The 21,084-nt window shown below is 32.1% G+C and overlaps 1 protein-coding gene across 1 annotated transcript; it reads right to left on the bottom strand.

The window, feature by feature from the left end:
• Positions 1-16,931: 16,931 nt before the first annotated feature.
• On the bottom strand, positions 16,932-19,464 carry LOC144568067 (gibberellin 20 oxidase 1-D-like). The gene is made up of 3 exons (XM_078318298.1): positions 18,658-19,464; positions 17,775-18,096; positions 16,932-17,397 (listed from the first exon to the last, which is right to left on the bottom strand). Exons 1-3 carry the CDS (start codon positions 19,197-19,199, stop codon positions 17,128-17,130), a joined length of 1,134 nt encoding a protein of 377 aa, XP_078174424.1. The 5' UTR covers positions 19,200-19,464; the 3' UTR covers positions 16,932-17,127.
• Between the last annotated feature and the right edge of the window lie 1,620 nt (positions 19,465-21,084).

A 21,084-nucleotide genomic window follows, 5' to 3' on the forward strand; every position in this document is an offset into this window, starting at 1 on the left:
TAGTATATTATTCTCAATTTGAGAATAGCTCATTATTCTCACTAATCCACCCCTACATATAGAGAACAAAAATAGTTCTTATACATAAGCATGTTGATCTCATAAGATTTGATTTACTAATAAATAATATAATTTTTTTATTTGATGTTCTTAATAATTATGCGAAATAAAATAAAATTCTTATTTATTATGAATAAATTTCGGTTTAAAGTTTAGTATTTGATAATTTTAGTTCAAAATTATCAGACACTTCAGGCAATCTGCTGACTTGTTTAATAAGAATTATGTATTTCAGGCAATCTGCTGGATTAAGTCTCCAACCCTCCTTAGTCTTTTTATTTTTTTAAGACTTGCTCAACTTATTAAGCTTTAGTTCTAGGTGATTTAAGCATTTTTATCCAACTTAAAGCTTGTTAAGACAATTGCTGTTTAATTTTATTATCAAACGCGCGAGCTATACATCCTTGTCAAATGGATTAGACAGAAAGCGGATAGTTTGGAAATAATGAACTATGTCCAAACTTGATGCAATCATACTCATTGTCATCCTTAATTAATTAATTGGGAACTATATATATATATTAATGATTGATTAATAATTTAACGATAACAGTTAATTAATTGGCAATTACATCTGAGAAGAAGGAGAGATGCTGTATTATTTGGGAAATGGAGAGAATAGAAAGGTGGATTTCTTTTTTGATTATTCCAAAAGAGGGGGCGACAAAACAAACCAAAATCCAAATGAGGTTCCCCTATAAATTGAATTGAAAGTAACAGGAGAGAGAGAGAGATAGAGAGAGAGAGAGAGAGAACTGAGAACTGAGAACTTATCTCTGGGCCATACTTCACGTGGGAAACCTATCCAAACTTGGCAAACGAAATACGAATCCTAACTAATGGCCCCCCACAAACCCACTTCATGGCCCATTAGATTCTTATCCGTCACCATCAAATTTACGGATCTGTCCTCCCACCTCAATTTTGCACTTCCAAAACCATGACTTGACTCCATATCCACCGCCACAAAATTCATATTATATACACAAATCCTATATAACATTTACCCAACATTTTTATTCATAACATTAAAATAACACAAATTAAAAAAACATAACATGATATTAATTTCTTGTATATCAAAAGGTACCATTTCTGCTGCTGGATTGTCCAGCAAAATGCATGGTCATACATTTCGCTGAATAATTCAACAGAAATAACATATTTTTAAATTCTTTGAATGTGATGTTATTTATTTTAATTTGTATTATTTTAATATTATGAATAAAAGATGTTGTAAATTTTAGAAAAAGTGTCAATTAGTTATAAACAAATGCGGATATATTTCAATAAAATGAAGGTCAATTGACCCCATTTTAAAAAAAAAAATCAATATTAAAAATATAGTTATGTTATATAAATTATACTAAAATACTATTGGTACATGAAATTTGACCCCCATAATATTTGTGAAATTTTTTATTCAAGAAAGAATAACTCGTGTATAATCTTGAAAGACATCTATCAGTTTAGAACATTTTTTTAATAAAAAAAATCAACAACACATGCGAGCCATGAGAACTAGCTAGCGAGACCCTCAAATTGAATGGGTGAAGTGAACTAGCTAGTGTTATTTATGGTACAAATCAACAAGTATAGAGTACATCCTCAAGTTTTTCTTCTGCTAAAGTTGCAATTGATTTTATCGGTAGTTACAACTTATGTAGAAACAATATTTTCCGCAATGAAATTGACTAAAGACAGTCTGTGGAATAAAATGTGTGATGAATGGATGAATGATTTCTTAATAACTTATATTGATAAAGGGTTGTTTGAGAGAGTAAGTGATGGTATCTTACATCGTTTTCAGAAAATGAGAACTCGAAGAATTCAATTGACCAATAAATGAATGTGAAATTTGAAGTGATGAAAAACGTTTGTCCCTTTTTGTTGTTTATTGATATAAATTGTTTTTTTTTGAGATCGGACACTTTTGAATTATTGAAGCTTTTTTTTTTTGTCAAGTATATAAATATAAAAATTGTTAATATAAATTTTATTAAAAAAAGTTATGTTATTGAATTTTTTTTTTAGTACAAGTAAATGTCTCTTTCTGCCTCTAGTTATAAATATATACATGATTCACATGCACTTATAAACAAAGATATGTGTATGATATGATGAGCCGAAAGTGATGAATGAACTCAAAAATAAAAATTATTCCGATAATATGTAATTTTTAATATGAGATGTGAGTTAAAAATTTAAATCATTTTGGTGAAGGTTTTTCAGCTCGAACTTACTATCTCCTACATAAAGATATCTTAGTCAATTATACTAGATATGTTTATTATTCAAAATAATTATAAAATTTTGTTTTATGCCTTTTGTCTCATTCTATTATGATTCTAGACTTGGTTCCTGAGTGTAGTTTTTCAGTGTTTTAAATAGCTAGCTATAGCTTTTTTGGATCCTAAAAGCTATGGCGCTATAAGCGATATATCTCTAGCTACTTAGTGCAATCGCTAATTTTTTTTAACCGTCCCGTTATACCGCTATAATCGCTATTTAAACCATTGATTTTTTTTTTTTTATAAAAGTGGGCTGTAAAATATATTAAAATGTATGACTACGGGCATGAAAAAAAATGGGCTGCTTTGTTTTCTTCACCTGCTCATCATATTATTCTTCCTGCTCCAATTTCCCTATTCATACAATTTATAAAAAATAAAAAATAAATGAGTTTATTTAGTTTATGTAGTTACAGAGCACCAAGTCACCAAAAGGACAACTATATACCAAAAATTTGTGCTAACTTTCTATTTTCTTAATTAAAGAACCAAGGAGTACTGTGTCAAAAGTAGCTTGTTAGCTTTCTATATTTTAAAAACTAGCAACAGGAGATCCACACAGCAAATTTGAAGTGACCAAAATCTTATCTTCGCCACTGATTAATGTAATGTCTTAATTAGTGTTAGTTGTTTTAAATGCAGTCGGTTCATTTGGTCACCTATTAGTTTTAAACTTTTAATGGTATTAAAGCCTTACTATTACTTGACACTTCTTTCAAAATTTCTGAATCACAATTAAAAAAGCTCTACGTTTTATTAATAAAGGTTCCACACTTCCACATCTCTTCTCTCTTATTAAGCAAGCACGAAGATTTCCTAATTCACCAATATTGTGATTAAAAGATGAAATTTCAGAATAAATATCAGTCCTCTAATCAAATGACATTCCTTTGTTTGTTCTATGAATATTGTTGATGTTTTTTTACGCGCAGAAGTATAAATTTATTTAGAAACATACTCATCACTGACGTCTCTCTAATCCTCTCTATCTCACATAATCTATGCTTCGTCCTCTTTTTCCATTTTTTTAAAAAACTTTCCTAAAACCTCTAATTTGATTGTCAGATACTTATTTTTTGATTGGTCTTGATTTCTCTTCATGTTTTAAATGTTATTTAAGAATTTTTTAGATTGATTGGTAATTAATTGGCCAGTTTCGAAATGAAACTGGCCTTGCCGCCTTTTTATCAAAAATATAAAAGATGGTAATTAATCGATCATTTCAATGAACTTAGTTGGTTCTTAAATATTGTTGTTCATACTGTAGTCCCTAACGACATTTAGAGGGTTGGTTAATTAGAGTTTTAGAAACTCTTTGGACGTTTTTCGGTTAACCCTTTAAACTAATCAAGTCAAACAGTAGTGTACAAGTAAAGTAAATAGATAAAGTTAGAGATATTTGACACACAGAATGTTGATGGAGTTCGACGTAAAATGTCTACTTCTCCGAGGTAGAGCAACCTCGTCAGTGCTCCTTTCCTATTACCCAGAAAGAAATGATACATCTAGTGACACGTGATCCCAAATGTGTGGGCTGTCACGGCCAACTTTGTGTACAAGGTGGGCCTAGAAGCTACAGCTGGTGAGTCTTACGCAGAGGATCGTCACACAACTTTAGGTGTATTGAGCACAACAGCTCGTGCTAGTGTACTCCTTCGCTCCCTACAAGCAGACTACACTAGCGAGGATGTAAAGACTCTAGAACTAAATCCTAAACACTAAACTCTCTCATAGAAGATAAGTTGAGTAGATTTGAGTATGTTGAGAAGATATTGAAGTTATAGTTCACTCAATAATGAAAGCTATCAAGAGTTGCAAGTTAATATTTTTTGAAATGTGGGAGGGGTTAGCTTCACAAATCTGAAGAGAAATAACTCTTTTTATAATTGTGGACTCAGATTCATCAAGATCTGTTCTAACGAACAAAACCCATCAACTCAAATTGTACGGATAATAACATTAGGGTTTCTACATTTTTAATTCAAATTAATATTATTCATTCTGTGCATCTATGCCCTTCCAGAGCAGTCTGTATAATTTGTTCCCACAAGACTTGATAGCTTAACCATTCGGATCACATTTATCTTGGATGGACCCAAATTGGAAAATACTAATTATCCATTTGAATTGGATCCACATTTGTTCCACTCAAAATAAATACTTCATAAATCAACAAGAATCAAATATACTTTACTTAACTATTTATTACACATTTATAGCTAAAGTAAAGATCTTATTGATTTCTCAGGTCAATGCGAAGAATCTTGAAATTGAGCACTGCATGAATCTTGGTTCTTCATTATAGATTTTGAAATTAAAGCTCTTGAACCTATCTTGGATTCTTCATTATATATCTTACACATATTTGAACCTGCAAACTCACTAAACCATTTGAAAGATTAAATTCAAATAATGTATGTTTTGCAAATTTAGTTAAACATATTAATAGAAAATTGCATAATCCAACACATACGACATCCAACTAGTTTAAATAACTCTTCTCTCTTGTTATACTAATTGAATTTTTATTTATAATTTGAATTTAGAATCAATCTATTATAATATCATTCATAGATATTGTTGAGTAATTGTTTTTTTTATTGGTCTATTTTTTATGAAAGTATGTCATTTTGTATGAGATTTTTTTTTGTTCTCTTATAATATCTCCATGTTGCAACACACACACGATACTAGATTATATGTTATGCACACTAAAATCTGAACAAATGATTCTTGGGAAGCCACTACTAAATACTACAATTGGACCTACTAGGTCATTTGAATTTCCTTGCAATTAGTGATGCTATAGCGAAACTATTAATTATGATCTGGTCATTTATATATATTCTTTGCAAATTTTTGATCTTTCTGCGAAAAAATTATGGAAAAAAGATCTAAAAGGTGAGAATTATATATAAGGGGATATATATGATGTAAAATGAAAAGCCGATCGAGGATGGTGGTCAGGTCAGGTAAAGTGTGGGAAGGAAAGGCCAAAAAAGAGAAAAGACAAGGGTTTATGGCAGGAGGAGATATGGCCAGTTTGCGACAGAGAAAGGGAGCTAGAGAGATAGAGAGTAGAGGGACCCATAGTATCAGTTGCACTGTGCTGCTGTGTTGGACTGTTGGGTGCGTGTGCCTTGCATTTTGTGCTCCTTTGGCACTATTTGACTAGTTTGTCAATTTCTCTACTCTTGATAGATTAGATAGATATATAGATAGATGCCATGATAAATTTGTACGCATGCATGTAACTCATGCATCAGTACCAATACCAACCATTTGAATACAGTGCTCTCAGATTCAATAAGTTATGACTATGTCAATCTGTCATGGATCATCTGCAATGCTTAGCTGAAGCGAAGGGGATTGGTTGCTCAGACAACCTCTCTCATCAAATTTCAATGGCTCGATATCGATGTTAATCAACACCCTTTTATCCGTTTACTTAACTCGTACTGTATTCAATGATACAGATATAAATATGGGTTCCGAGTTAAACAATTGTAGTCTCTAACGACACTTAGAGGATTGGATAATTAGAGTTTCTGAAACTCTTTAGACATTTTTCAGTTAATCCTCTAAACTAATTAAGTCAAATAGTCGTGTACAAATAAAGTTAATAGATAGAGTTAGAGATATTTAACACTCAGGATAATAATTAACGGAGTTTGACTTAAAATACCTACGTCTCCGGAGCAGAACAACCTCGTCGGTGCACCTTTCCTATTATCCAATAAAGAAATAATACAGCTAGTAACACTTGATCTCAAATCTTGTAGGTTATCATGGTCAACTTCGTGTACAAGGGTGGGCCTAGAAGCTGCAGCTGGAGAGTTTTACGCAGATGATCATCACACAACTTCTTATAAGTTATTTTATACATTAATTTTTCATCATTTTTTTTGACCATTTGACTTCGTACTAAATAAGTTTGAAAATTTCAAAATTTTGAATGTACACACATCACTCATGAATAAGATTGATTTAAATAATTTAGATTTGTCATTTGAAATTAATTCGATAAATTTTTGAAGTTGTATTCACCAAATCCTTTGAATAAGCACAATACACGCCGACTTTGCTCATGTTTTTTATTGATAATTTTTTATAAAGATGTATAAATCTATATATATATGTGTGTATCTATATACATATATATTTTTTATTTTTTGATTAAAAAACTCCGGTACATGCAGTAGTCAGCATCCCGTCATCTTTTTAAATGTTATTCTCGATAACTAAACTATAATTAATCTTTCCGTAGAGAAAAAGATTCGTGCGACTGAGATTTTGTTGATGAATGAACAAAATGTACAAGAGTTCTACCTCCCTAGCTATGCCATGCATAATTTTACGATCGAGTCCCCTTTTTGTGTACATATCTACATCAGTGGCGGAACCAAGGAGGTGCAAGCAGGGGCCAGGCACCCCCCCATAAAATCTGATTTACTTAATTAAAGTATTGTGCATCAAAGAAGTCATGTTCATGTGGCACCCCTCAAACTTATCAAATGAATGCCTCCTGGTTCTGCCCCTGATCTACATTAATTAATTAATTGCCTGCTTTTAATTTGCGCATGCTGTGTCTCGTCTCGTTGCTCTCAGTCTCAGGTCCCTTCCAGTATGAAATCCACATGGGCTCAATTGATGATTTCTTCCCTAGCTTCTTCTACTCAATATATATATCTTCAGATTAAACGAGACAACTACAGAAAGAGATATATATATATATAGTCGTTGAGATAGAATCAGATTAGTAGTCGTTGGAAGGCAAAGCGCAGCCATATAGGAGCTAGGCAGCACTATGATCCTCTGTGACGTTGCAAGGTATATACCTACCAAGCTACCTACCTGTTAATGCCATGACATAAAGGGCAGAGGTGGACCCGCAAAACATGTTTGTTTCTACCATTTCCAATTTAATTAATTTTCTAATTACGTTAAATAATGGCCCATAACTATTTAAAAAGAAAAAAGAAAGAGTCCAGTTTCAAATTTCTTAGTCATACGGACTTAGACTAGATCAGCTGCTATTTATGAGTCAAGTTGAGTTTGAATTGGAGCAACTCGAGTTGGTTATTCAGATTTCGAATTAAAAATTTAATTGGGAATCAACTCATAAGTAACTTGAGTCATCAATTCATGACTCATAAGCTAACCCGCTGATATTTGTGATTTTGATTTTTTTTCTTCTACAAATTAGTGAATTCATACATAGTATTGTACATACAAAATGTATAATAATAGTAACATACAAAAGAGTTGTTATTAGGTGGCCATTAAGAGTTAGAGAAATAGAAACATGACTAAGTAGGGACTGGAAATTAATTAAGTGGAATTTCGGAAAAATATACTACTAATCCGAGTTGCAAATTGCTCATGAGTGAGTTGGGGTTCGGATTCAACTCGTGAATCAACTGAGTCAGTTAATTTGAGTTATATTTTTGATTCGAGTCAGTTCCAACTCAAGTTGTTGATGAGTCTGAGTTCGAATTGATTCCGAACGAGTTATAAACTATGAGCTTTTTATATAGTCCTACTTATACGACGTGATATTCAATACAAACAATTTGATATGTTTTTCTGTTCTTATTTATCTTAATCGAATAATTCATGATTCATGTATTTTATTTTTCTCTTTATCATAAAAGTGTATTTTATATGCTTAAGGTGATAAATTTTTTGTAGAGGGAATTTCATGTATACTCCTTAAAAGCTTCAAAATTATGTATTGTCTCTAAACTTCGAAATTACGTTTCTCATTCTGAACTTCCAACACTTACAAATTAACCCATTTATTGTCTTATATATTTAAACTCGTTTAAAATTTATAAAATATCCATTTTACCCTTTATGAAAAACATACTAAATTTGTAGTTTTTAAGAAAAAATATCGGTCTTATTGATCGGTTTTCGAGGGCAAAATGGGTATTTTATAATGGTAAAGGGTAAAGAGTAAAACGGTTATTTAGTTTTCGAAGGCAAATTAATTAATATGTATTTTATAAAGAGCAACGGGTATCTTACAAAATCGATATTTTTTTTAAACAAGCTACAATTTTTTTTTATGCTTTTAATAAAGAGTTTGGCTAATATAACATCAGTGTCATTTTAGCCTATATAACACCAATTCTAAAACCTATTAAATCGACTTCGAACAACTAATCCAAACCGTTCAAACCTATTAGATCGGTTTGGATTCACCGTTTGAAGTCGATTTGATAGGTTTTAGAGTTGGTGTTATATAGGTTGAAATGACACTGATGTTATACTAGCTAGCCAAACTCTTTAATAAAGGGTAAATATGTATTTTATAAATTAAAAATGAGTTATAATGTAAATAAAATAAAATTAGTAAATTTGTGAGTTTTGAAAGTTTAGAAGGGAAAATACGTAATTTTGGAATTTTTGAGGGTACACGTGAAATTCCCCCTTTGTATTACTATTTACTATGTATAGATTCTCATGTAGGCAATTGTGCTGTTCTTTATAATGTATAATTTTAATGTTTTGAAAAATATTTATTTCTAATTCAATTTGGCACATGTAAATTTTATTTTGAATCGAAGTTCGAAAAATAATTCTATTGTTAATAAAGCGATATCTGATTAATCATGTCCGATGCATCAAACTCTTGTAATACAAATCTGAAAGGTTTTGTATAATATTGTCGTATCAAGTTTTAGATCACGTACTGATACCGAATAAATATCCTTTTCTAATTGATGTATAATTTTTTTTTTTTTCCTATCTCGTCTCTTATATTAAGTGTGTAGATGTCTTAATTCCATAACGAGTGTGTAATTTATTGAATTTTAGATAGTTAAGATAAAAAATTCTGCAATTGTGATTTTATGTAGCAGTATATTGACATTTATTATGTTGAAGTATGTATTTAGTTTTCTGAACACTCCCTACACTGATTTTCTCTTTACAACTTCTTCATATGAATGTCGTCATAAAAAAATTAATTGATAACATTTTTTAATATTATTGATTACAACAAAATAAGAAATTAATAACATATTTGCTCACTAAATATTGATTACCTTTCTATTTAACAGAGAGTTAAAAGACAAAATAGTTCATTTCATTGTTGACGGCGGCCATTTTTATTAATACCCTAAAAAAAGATTTTTTTTTAAAACTGCCCCCGCATTATGTTTTTTTTTTTTAAATTACCCCGACCGCCAGGCCCATGGACGGCCCAGATCCTCAAGTAGACCGTCCGGGCTAGGGGCGGTCCGCTAGGGACTAGACTGCCTGGGGCCATGCGGTCCTCTATTTTTTTTTTTTTCGGAGATCTTGATATTTTGATTTAAATAATTTTGTGAAAAAAAAATATTTTCTTGTATGCCAAAAAATAAAATATTTGATATATTTGTGAAGTGATGTCGTAACTCTTTATAACTTTGATTTGATTTGTCAGTTGAATATCACAAGTCTAAAAATAACACTAATTAAGGACTTGGCATTGATTACAAAATTTTCAAGCTCTGATAGCTTGTTGATCTTCTTCTCTTTATTTCTGGTACTAAAACAGTAGTTTAGAACTACTAAAATATGTTCAAATCTCAAATTAGATCTCTATCCATGCACAAGCACCCTAGACTGACCTTTGACATGGTACCAAGTCCAAACTTAGCAGCCAAGCACTAGGCAAATGCCAGTGGTATAGTGCAATGCACTAAAAACATCAAATTTGACCTTTGCTGGTAAATTAGCAAGTATAGATTGATATTGGGACCAAACTGCAAAAGTGATTACACCAGCATGTAGAGCATTCAAAAATACACAGAACTGACATAAATTTCAATTTATTTGAATTTTTCTACAGTTAGTTATGAATTTTCAAAATTTAGCTTTCGAAAAAACTTTAAATAGCCATAACTTTGGCTAGGAAAGTTGGATTTGCGCGTATGACCACTTTTCGGAAAGATGGGACGAGACGGATCTGAATATTGCCCAAGGGAACCCCCGAGCATCCAAAGAATCATAATTTCAAAAAAATATCGTTTAGTGCCTCAAAAATTCAGTTTAAGTTTTCGTTCAACGGTAGACATACAACGATCGGTATTTTGTTTAGTCAAAAGCCTAAGAGATTATTCAAGAATTATCCATATAATTATTTTAAATTGTATTTACTATTTATTGTGTTCGTTTACCTATCTCCGAGCAAATGGTATATGTTGACAATAATCAAATAATTCAATTATTATCTCTCTCGCTCTCCAATTATTCTCTAGAAAAAATAAAAAAAGTTGACATCATTGATGCAATCTAATCATATTTCCTTATGTATATTTGAATAAAATAAATTATTAATAATCGAGGCCAAATCCTGTTATCTATAGACTTGTGATATCCAACTGACAAATCAAATCAAAGTTATAAAGAGTTACGACATGTCACTCATAAATATATCAAATGTCTTATTTTTTGGCATACGAGAAAACTTTTTCTTCACAAAATTATTTAAATCAAAATATTAAGATCTCTAAAGAAAAAAAAAATAGAGGACCGCCCAACCTCCAGGTGGTCTGATCCCTAGCGGACCGCCCCTGACTCGGGCGGTCTACTAGAGGATCTGGGCCGCCCGTGGACCTGGCAGTCGAGGCAATTTAAAAAAAATCCAGAATGTGGGGGCAGCTTTAAATATTTTTTTTTTGGAGTATTAATAAAAATGGCCGCATTGTTTTATAAAGAGAAATTATAAAACGGCAAATATTGTTAAAGATGAACATATTTGATTTGATTTACTTTCTATTTTTTATATTTTTTGTTTAAATTTTGAACCCATAACAAAATACGAGCAAAATACTAGCTACTTTACTATTATTGTTGTTATCGTGATTATCATGATATATTGCATACATCATTTCTTCATTCCCAATAACATTTTATGCAAAGTTCTTCCTGAAGACGTGAAGTTAATAAAAAGTAGTAGTAAATATCTAAATGTCATAATTAAGACGTTATAATCTCTAGCTAGATGACAAAAACGCAGGCGCAGTACATGGTGTCGAAGTAGCGAGTGGATCCATTTTGAAAGGGGAGAGAGAGAAACCAAATTAAACTTGTTAGCAATTTAGCATGCAACAAGCATCCAAATTTGTTAAAAGAAATACAGTCAAATGTCCAAATATTAGACCACTTGTGTGCACAAAATGCCATATTATAACTTGGATGCATATATGCATGCTTACTCCCATTAATTAATTCTTCTCATCCATCCTCGTATGTCGCTACCCGCCGAATTTTTTATTAATACCCTAAAAAAAATATTTTAATGAATATGTCCTCCATTTTTTTTTTTAAATATCCTAATTGCTCTTGTGGGCGGCCAGCTCTCAGAACTAGACCACCCCCTAGTGGGGCGGTCATTTTTTTTTTTTAGTTTAAAATATTTTTATTTAAATAATTTTGTGGAGTTTTAGTTTTCTTGTTTAGAGTGTATGCCAAAAAAATAAGATATTTGATATATTGATGAGTGACGTCGTAACTCTTTATAACTTTGACTTGATTTGTCAGTTTGATATCACAAGTTTAAAGATAACACTAATTAAGAACTTGGTATTGATTCTTAACAATTTATTTTATTCAAATATACACAAGGAAATATGGTTAGATTGTCTCAATGATGTCAACTTTTTTTTTAGATCTTAATATTTTCATTTAAATAATTTTTATAACAAGATTCTGAAATCATAAATATAACCATTATTATTTTTTATTCCAAACAAGATGGTTTCGATGATTTTTGAATCATAAATATAACCATAATTCATGTTTTCGATGATTTTTTGAATCATAAATATAACCATAATTCATGGAAAACATCAACAAAAAAGTTTAGAACAAGATTGTGAAATCTAAGAGGAGATGGTTTTGAATTTTGAAAATAATAATAATAATTACCGTGTAAAGGACAAATATTGAACAATCATAGATAATTTTAATGATATTTGAATAATAAATGAAACCGTAATCCATTAAAAAAAAATCAAACACACACAATAAATAGTAAATGCATTTTAAAGTTATGATCGTTAAGAGAGCATGGGTGCATCATCGATGTTTTGACAATAATAAAGTTATGGCCGTTTAGAGAGCATGAGTGCGTCATCGATATTTTGACAATGAAACATCGATGCACTTCTACCATCGTTATGCCGGACATAAAGCATCAATGCGTTATCAGTGTTTTTGCACGGAAGCATTGTTTTTTTTTTTAAAACTTTAAATAGCCATAACTTTGGCTAGGAAAGTCGAATTTGCGCGTATGACCTCAATTCAGAAAGGAGGGGACGAGACGGTCGGGACCTTGCCCCGGGAATCATCCCCCGGGCACCCGACGAAATCAGAATTGTAAAAAAAAAAATCGTTTAGTGCCTTAAAAATTTAGTTTAAGTTTTCTATCAACGGTAGACATACAATGTCTGGTATTAGTTTTTTTTTCAAAGGCATAAGAGATTATTCAAGAATTACCCGTATAATTATTTTAAAATGCATTTACTATTTTTTTTGTGCGTTTGATTATTCAAGCAAATGGTATATATTGACAATAATCAAATAATCTAATCTCTTTCTCATTCTCCAATTATTCTCTAAAAAAAGTTGACCATCCTACTAGAGGTGGTCTGGTTCTGAGAGCTGGCCGCCCCCTACATAGACGGTTAGAGCATTTAAAAAAAAATCAAGAGAATATTCATTAAAATCATTTTTTTTAGAGTATTAATAAAAAAAATTTGGCCAGCTTGCACATTATCATATATCATACATGCTAGCTAGCTAGTAGGTCCATGGAAATAGAATTCAGACTAGCTAGCTAGGTGAGATACTCATCCTTTGAGATTATATTCGAATTATTTAACTTAAATTTACACTAATTTGATTTGAAAATATTTTAATTCGGCTAAAAGTAGTCAGGATATTGCACCATATTGTCATGTAGGAACGGATGTAGAATTTTTAACATATAGAACAAGAAATTAGTTATTCGAATTTAAATAACTAAACGGCTTCAAACTCATTCTAGATAAAACATGATAAAAAAAAATAATATAGTATTTACATAGTTAGAATTCTAACTTCTAAGATCTAAAAATTCAATTTACCAATTAATTAGAGTTCTAAGTCTTAAGACCTAAAAATTGAATCTAACAATCAATCAAGTTGGTGTACGACATATACAAGAATCCATTGAACAACCTCTCCTCTCCCTATCCGTTGCATTATTTAATTAAGGAGAGTTGCTATACTATACTATACTAAATATCAATTTTATCCTTTGAATTTCTCTTACTCATTTAATAAAAAAACTAGTATTGGGAGGGTGCGCCCCCTCTCCCTCTCCCTCTCCCTTGAGAAAACAAAATTAGTTGTGTGCATGTATATATTAGATCGAAAACAAAATTAGTTGAATGAGAAAATTGGCAAATATAGTGGGAGGAAGATAACAAAAAAACAGTGTGTTTTTAAGTGACGCTGGCAGTGGCCGCATGTGTTCAACGTCACTAACACAAAATTCCAATGCTTTCCTTCATTTGGATCGTCATGATATATATATATATATATATATATAGGTTGTGGCTAATTTGCTGCCGACAGCATTTCTGCCGGCAGTGTTGCCGCTTTTTTTATTTTTTTTATTTTGTGATGTCCAAACAATAAATCCAAAACGTTAGATGTTTAATCTATATTATAATATACTTGGAGACCAAATTTTACATTTTTTGGAATTTTTTTACTATATATTAAGCTGGTTTGAAAACCGCTGATTTCAATGCTGCAGAAATTTACTGAAATCAGCGGTTTTCAAACCAGCTTAATATATAGTAAAAAAATTCCAAAAAATGTAAAATTTGGTCTCCAAGTATATTATAATATAGATTAAACATCTAACGGTTTGAATTTGTTGTTTGGACATCACACGGCTAAATATAGCCCCGGCAGCACCTCTGCTGAAATGCTGCCAGCAACAATTTAGACAGACCCTATATATATATATATATATAACAATTCATAACATAATTCCAAATCATATATATAATATATGTCATATGTGGTAATAATATTAAAAATCTCTAGGTTTCCAAATGGGAAATTAATTTGATTCTTGACCTGAGGGCTGATTGGAATATGTAACCCATGTGATATAACAGATACACCAGAAAACGCCGCAGGAGATCTGGAGTTGGAGACAGGAAAAGGAAAAGGTTAAAAGACGAAGGCCAAGGGAAAGTTCAAAATAGAATCACACAGCCAAAGCCAAAGCCAAAGCCAAAGCCAATGTGGTCACTCCTATTGCTGTCTTTTTTTGTCGACAATAATTTCTAATTTATTAAATTTTCAATTTCAATACCTCCTCAATTATAAAAAAAATATATCAAAACGACAAAATTAACGGATAATGACTGTGCAAAATTTTTAACAAAAATTATTAGAATTTGAGAATCTGACCTTTCTTTTCTTTCTTTCTTTCAAATTAATGTCAGTTATTAATAGGAAGAAAGGATATTTTTATAATTTTTTTTAATATGACCATAGATATCTTTTGACGAACTATATATATTGTGCTAAAAATATTATATATATAGGGTTTGTCGACCCGAAATTTTTAAATATACCATGGTTCAAAAAAAGATAAACCCAAATACCATTTTTTTGAAAAATTTCGAATTTTGACACGGCCGCATCCCGAGGAAGCGGCCACCTTATTTCGGGCCGCTTCTAGGCGATGCGGCCAGGGCCGCATCCCGAGGGAGCGGCCACCCTGTTTTCAGTTCAAAGTCACATGAGAAAAAAACAAAAACAAAAAGCAAAAAAAAAAAAAAAAAAAAAAATGGGCCGCTGCCCCTAGATGCGGCCCGCAGAAAAGTGGCCGCATCTGGGCGATGCGGTCATGTCAAAATTAGAAAATTTTCAAAACGGGAGTGTTTGGGTTTATTTTTTTTGGGATGATGGTATATTTAAAAATTTCGGTTCGTCGACATCTCAATAAATTAAATTATTAGAATTATTTAGCAATTCTACCTATTAATTAATTAATGTAAAACAAATGTCAAATCATTGAACGACAAAACGCAGAAAATGTCAAATCATTACCCATGCGGCCATGCTTAAGTACAATCAATTAATTTTCTGTTTGAAAATGAATTAACATAAGAACAACATAGTTGGGACTAAATTAGAAAGCAAACAAGTACAAGCTACAGTTTGAACTCTAGTTTTTTGTGGCAAAGCAGCCTCAAGACATGCATCTCCTTTATAATTTATAATTTATAATTTATAATTTATAAATAAACATTAATTTTGTCTTTTACGAACCATGTCAGTTACTGTTGCAGATTTTATTGGATTTGGATGCCCATCCTTCTCTCCCTTTCCTCCAATCCCTATCTCATCCATTTTTTTTTCCAAGGTTTTTTCTTATGCTTATGCTTTGCTGATGCCTGATGGTAATTGCTTGCCTATTTCTACATAAACCCTAGCTGCACCTGTTCTACAATTCAATTATTGCTTCTACTAATTACTATACATATACATATACATATACATATACATTCATTGTCACTTCTTATGTATCGATGAACACGTACACAACACGACATGTTGATTGATATATATCAAAGCACGTCATGTCACGTGATTGTGCCAATTGACCGGTATTGTATGAGCATCCACTCGAGTCTACAAGATTAAGAACAATACATTAATCACATGTTGAAATTCATGTTGACAAAACATGTCTTACATGTACCATCAACTATATATACCATACGTCATCGTGTGATTGAGTGTCTGCGTTTGATTCATTGTGATTGTTAGACTGATAGAACAACTCATTTTGAAGTGAAGAAACACAATTTTGTCGACAACCTCTTCAGTCATAATGCAACTTTCTACATGAGAACAATAAGCAGCTAATTTTAAATAATTTTATTAGTGCAGTGTTAATTGAATCCTTGAATGGATTATCTAAACAACCATGTATATTTTTTTTTTTAAAAAAAATCACCTCATGTCAGGAATTTAGTTAATTTTATTCGAATGAGATTGACCACTTCATGATCTCTGTTAATTTTAATTTGTATTTCTTCTCTTCTCCTATAATTACTGTTAGTAAATTGAAAAGTGATGGGTGTTGTTTTTGAGGATTATCTAGTTTGAAAGGAATATATATAATAATTACTTTCATTTAAAGGAGATAGATATAAAAGAATAAAACATCTTGGTAGTGCCATTATCTCCATTAATTGTCAGCTAAATTTTAGTTAATGCCAATCTAAAAGAGGAGATCCTCTTTTGTACAAGCTGGTGATCAATATTATTCTTTGATGTTAACTCCTTAATTAATAGTGCAATTAAGTTTGGTGTACAAATTTAATGGTGGACAAGTAAAAAATAAAGTAATTCTTCTGTCATAGTAACCTTAATTTTATTCTCAGGTAATAATTAATATGTTGAGAAAACATGCTCAACCAGCAAACAAATTAAGCTGCGCCAAAGCTTTTTCCTGTTATTATTATTATTTTTGTTAAATAAAGGTAAAATAAAAGTGGATATATGCCAGACATTAATTGTTCTCTCAGCAATTAATGCTTTAATTCTTTTGCCTTGTACTTGACAATTAACTGCCTTTAATTCATTCTCTTCCTCGCTTGCATAATATAATAGCTAGCTAGCTAATCATTTGATCGAGTACCAATTACAAAATTGCCCAAAATTTTGTCAAATAGATATCCATATAATATTTATTATATATATCTAGCTACACTCTTTGCCCCTGTCTAAGGATCCACTCGGTGAAGGCGTCTAGGGTTTTCATGTCCGACCGGTAGTGTTTCTGCGTGAAGTTGAGCAATGTCGACCAGGTGAAGTCGGGGTATGCACGTGGGTTCTTAGCATCGATCAGTTGACGTGGTGGCTTCACGACTTTGTCCATTTGCGGGCACAGAAAGAACGCCAACGACTTCCTTGGTACCCTGCTATTTACCACTGCCCGGTGCAAACAGCTCTTGTACCGCCCGTTCGACAATGCCTGTATTTTGACTTGCATTAATTAATTATATATTCTTTGATAAATTAATATATATATAATGGTTGTCACTGTTAGCTAGATTTGAATATGCGCTAGCTAGCTAGCTAGGTCCTTTAATTTAGCTTTAAAGGGCACTAAAGCTGAATTAATTAGGTATACCCTAATCTTGATTGCTTAAATAAATGAAATATATAGGATCTTATATATTAATTAAGAATAAAATGGTTAATTGTGATGGTCATTTTCTTATCGCTATTAAAAGTCACTGTCCAATAAAAAGGATTGAAATGGAGTTGTAACTGTTTCCGGAAAGCTACAAAAAAATATTAATATAAATATATAAATATTAATTAATGCAATTAATTAAGTAGATTTACCATGAAAGTATCTCCAATGTTAACAACAAAAGCATTGGCTCTGGGCCGAATTGTACGCCATTTTCCATCAATGTACACTTGGAGACCTGCCACGTCATCTTGGTGAAGTATGGTGAGGGAGGTGGGGTCACAGTGGGGTCCAGTGCCAAGTGTTTGCTCTGGTTTCTGACATGGCGGGTAGTAGTTGAGACGCATTATGGAGTCGTTTCCTTCAAAGAAGGCCCGGTAGTGGGCCCGGTCCACCCCCAAACTCAGGCCCAGTACCTCCATTATGTCTAGAGACAGCCGAGACATCTCCTCACAGTACTTTTGGTATATGCCCCTGCATCAATACAAATAATATATATTTTCAATTACCTCCCTATATTTTCAATTACCTCCCTATGCCTATGCCCTGCACTGCATCATAAAATTTTCCAATCTGGGTAAATATTTAATTTGGATTTCAACTACTTGTAGTAATAGACATTAGACACACAACTGCGGTCCCTACTTCTTCATGTTCAGCTTCAATGTAACGGCTATAATAATGTAACCATTTGTGTAATCCTCTTAAAAGGAAACCAACAAACAACATGAATAGCTACATGAGTATGAGTCACCGCAATAGTTTTGTCTTTTTGCTCTGATTTTGTCTTCAGGCAATAGACAAAAGGACAAAAGAAACGATTAACAGATGCTTTTGTGACTTTTCACAATGCTTCTTTTCTTTTCCTCGCTATTCGCCTATTTTTATTTAGGTACTAAATAAAATCATTGGCAATGCAACTCGCAACATCTCAATATTTCGAAATACATTTTTTTTACCTTTTTAATTCCGATAAAAAAACCGAAGTAAAAAAGTAAAGGTTGAGGAAAAGAAAAGGATTTTGATTTGCATTACCCTGTGTGGCGATAAGCTTCTCCCAAAGTGTCCACGAAATAATCTCTAACAATGCTCTGTTTCTGCTTGTGCTTCTGATCAGAGAACCTAAACGACAATGTCTCTTTCCATGGCAGTTTACTGGCAAATCTACCAGTAAAACTACTTGCATAACCACAACTCTCTCCCTGCTTCCTCTGAGCTCTTTGTTTCTCCATTAATGGCATCTGAAAGAACTTATCTGCACACCTGTGTGCCTCTTGTAACAGTTTTGGATCGATTCCATGGTTAACCACTTGGAAGAAGCCGTGTTGTTCGCATGCTGATCTGACCAACTGTACCAGGCCGGTTTCCTGTGAGCGGTACAAGGAGAGGTCGATTAGTGGTACGTGAAGTTCTTCAGTGGAATCTGGTTTTGGGGTTTCTTCAGAAGGCCAGATAAACTGGTTGGGTATATTGCGTTGATGGCTGAGTACAGATGCATCAAAAACGAGATCATTGGAGGTATCCATTAATGGTAACTTGTCTTTTGTGGTGAGAGAGATGAGAGGTTGCTGGACCATCTTTTTTCAAAGAATGCTCATGGAAACAGTTAGTAAATTTCCCTTTTTTAGGGAAATTTCAGGAGAGGTGGAGGTGGGTTCACTCTGTTTAGCTTCTTCTCTATAAAATGGAAGTGAAAGAGAGAATCAATTGATCAAATGCAACTCGAGAGAGAGAGAGAGAGAGAGAGAGAAGAGGAGGAGGAGGATTCAGTATTCAGTGTCTCTATATATATATATTTGTAAATGAGTCCCACGTTTGCTGGGCTGTATTCTCTGAGGATTTGCTTTGCTTTGCTTCACTACTGCTCCGGTTTATATAGGGCTTCTTGGAAGAGAGAGAGAGAGAAGGTTAGAGAGAGAATAAAGAAGTGGATTTTGAGTGGATCAAATCACAAAAATATTATACGTGTACCATTTGAGTCAATTATTACATTAATTAATTCAATTTTATTGCCTAAATTTCATTAGTGCCTATCAAAAAAATTACGCGTGTCCTTCCTTTTTATTTCAGAATATTTAGTCACTAGCTTTATATATATATATTTTTTACTTTTTACCCGGGAGTAGCATATCTGTGTGGTACTGTGGTGTGTATATATATATATATATATATATAGAGAGAGAGAGAGAGAGAGACGGACTTGGGTGAGACGCGGAGTATACGCGTTTGGTGCTCCATGGTACATTTTAGCCATTTTGAAAATTCAAACAACCGATCCGAACCGCTCAACACGATCTCCATATTGAAATGTGCTTGGAGACCAAATTTTACATTTTTTGAAATTTGTTTACTATTTATTAAGCCACTTTGAAAATCGCTGATCCGGTGGTCCAGAAATTTTTACTGTTTTTTACTGTTCAACCGGATTTTCAGATTTTCAAAGTGGCTTAATAAATAATAAAAAAATTCCAAAAAAATGTAAAATTTGGTCTCCAAGCACATTTCAATATGGAGATCACATCTAACGGTTCGGATCGGTTGTTTGGACTTTCAAAATGAAAATATGGCGTGAAGTACAAACGCGTGGTGCTCCGCGTCTCACCCAAGTCCATCTCTATATATATAGAGGGGGGATCAGATGACACCATTTTTTGGTGACATCGGATGACACCGTATATTTTCAAAGTCCAAACGGTCGATCCAAACCGTTCAACTTGATAGATATGTTAAAATGTGTTTGCAGATCAAATTTTACATTTTTCTCAATTTTTTTACTATTTATTAAGATGGGTATAAAAATTCAACGGTCTGAATATAGCGATTTTGTTAAATACTTAATAAATAGTAAAAAATTTCCAAATTAATGTAAAATTTGATCTGCAAGCACATTTTAACATATCCATCAAGTTGAACGGTTTGAATCGACTGTTTGGACTTTAAAAACTTTGAAAATGCACGATGTTATCCGATGTCACCAAAAAAGGGTGTCATCCGATCTCTCCTCATATATATATAGAGAGAGAGATATATAGAGGAGTTTTGGTGATATCCGATTACATTTTATATTTTTAAAGTTTTTAAAATTTAATTAAACAGTCGATTCAAATCGTTCAATATAATTGATATATTAAAATATGCTTGGAGATCAAATTTTACTATTTATTAAGTATTTTACAAAATTATTGTTTTTAGACCATTAAATTTTTGTATCCATCTTAATAAATAGTAAAAATATTCAAAAAAAAATGTAAAATTTGATCCACAAACACATTTTAATATATCTATCATATTGAACGGTTTGGATCGACTGTTTAAACTTTTAAAATGTAAAATGTAATTCGATATCACCAAAAAATAGTGTAAATGGATCCCTCACACACACACACACACACACACACACACACAGAGGTTGGCTACTCTACTTACATAAGCATATGAGGGTATATGGTTATAAGTCATTTT

Source organism: Carex rostrata, chromosome 2, assembly GCF_964058835.1.
Source record: "Carex rostrata chromosome 2, lpCarRost1.2, whole genome shotgun sequence".
Lineage (NCBI taxonomy): Eukaryota > Viridiplantae > Streptophyta > Magnoliopsida > Poales > Cyperaceae > Carex > Carex rostrata.

Bases quoted from the DNA above. Each gene is read 5' to 3' on its own strand.
- LOC144568067 (XM_078318298.1), bottom strand. From the start codon at position 19,199: ATGGTCCAGCAACCTCTCATCTCTCTCACCACAAAAGACAAGTTACCA. The intron at 18,097-18,657 runs GTAATGCAAATC...GTATTGATGCAG, and splicing joins GAAGCTTATCGCCACACAGG to GGGCATATACCAAAAGTACT. The intron at 17,398-17,774 runs GTAAATCTACTT...GTCAAAATACAG, and splicing joins ACATTGGAGATACTTTCATG to GCATTGTCGAACGGGCGGTA.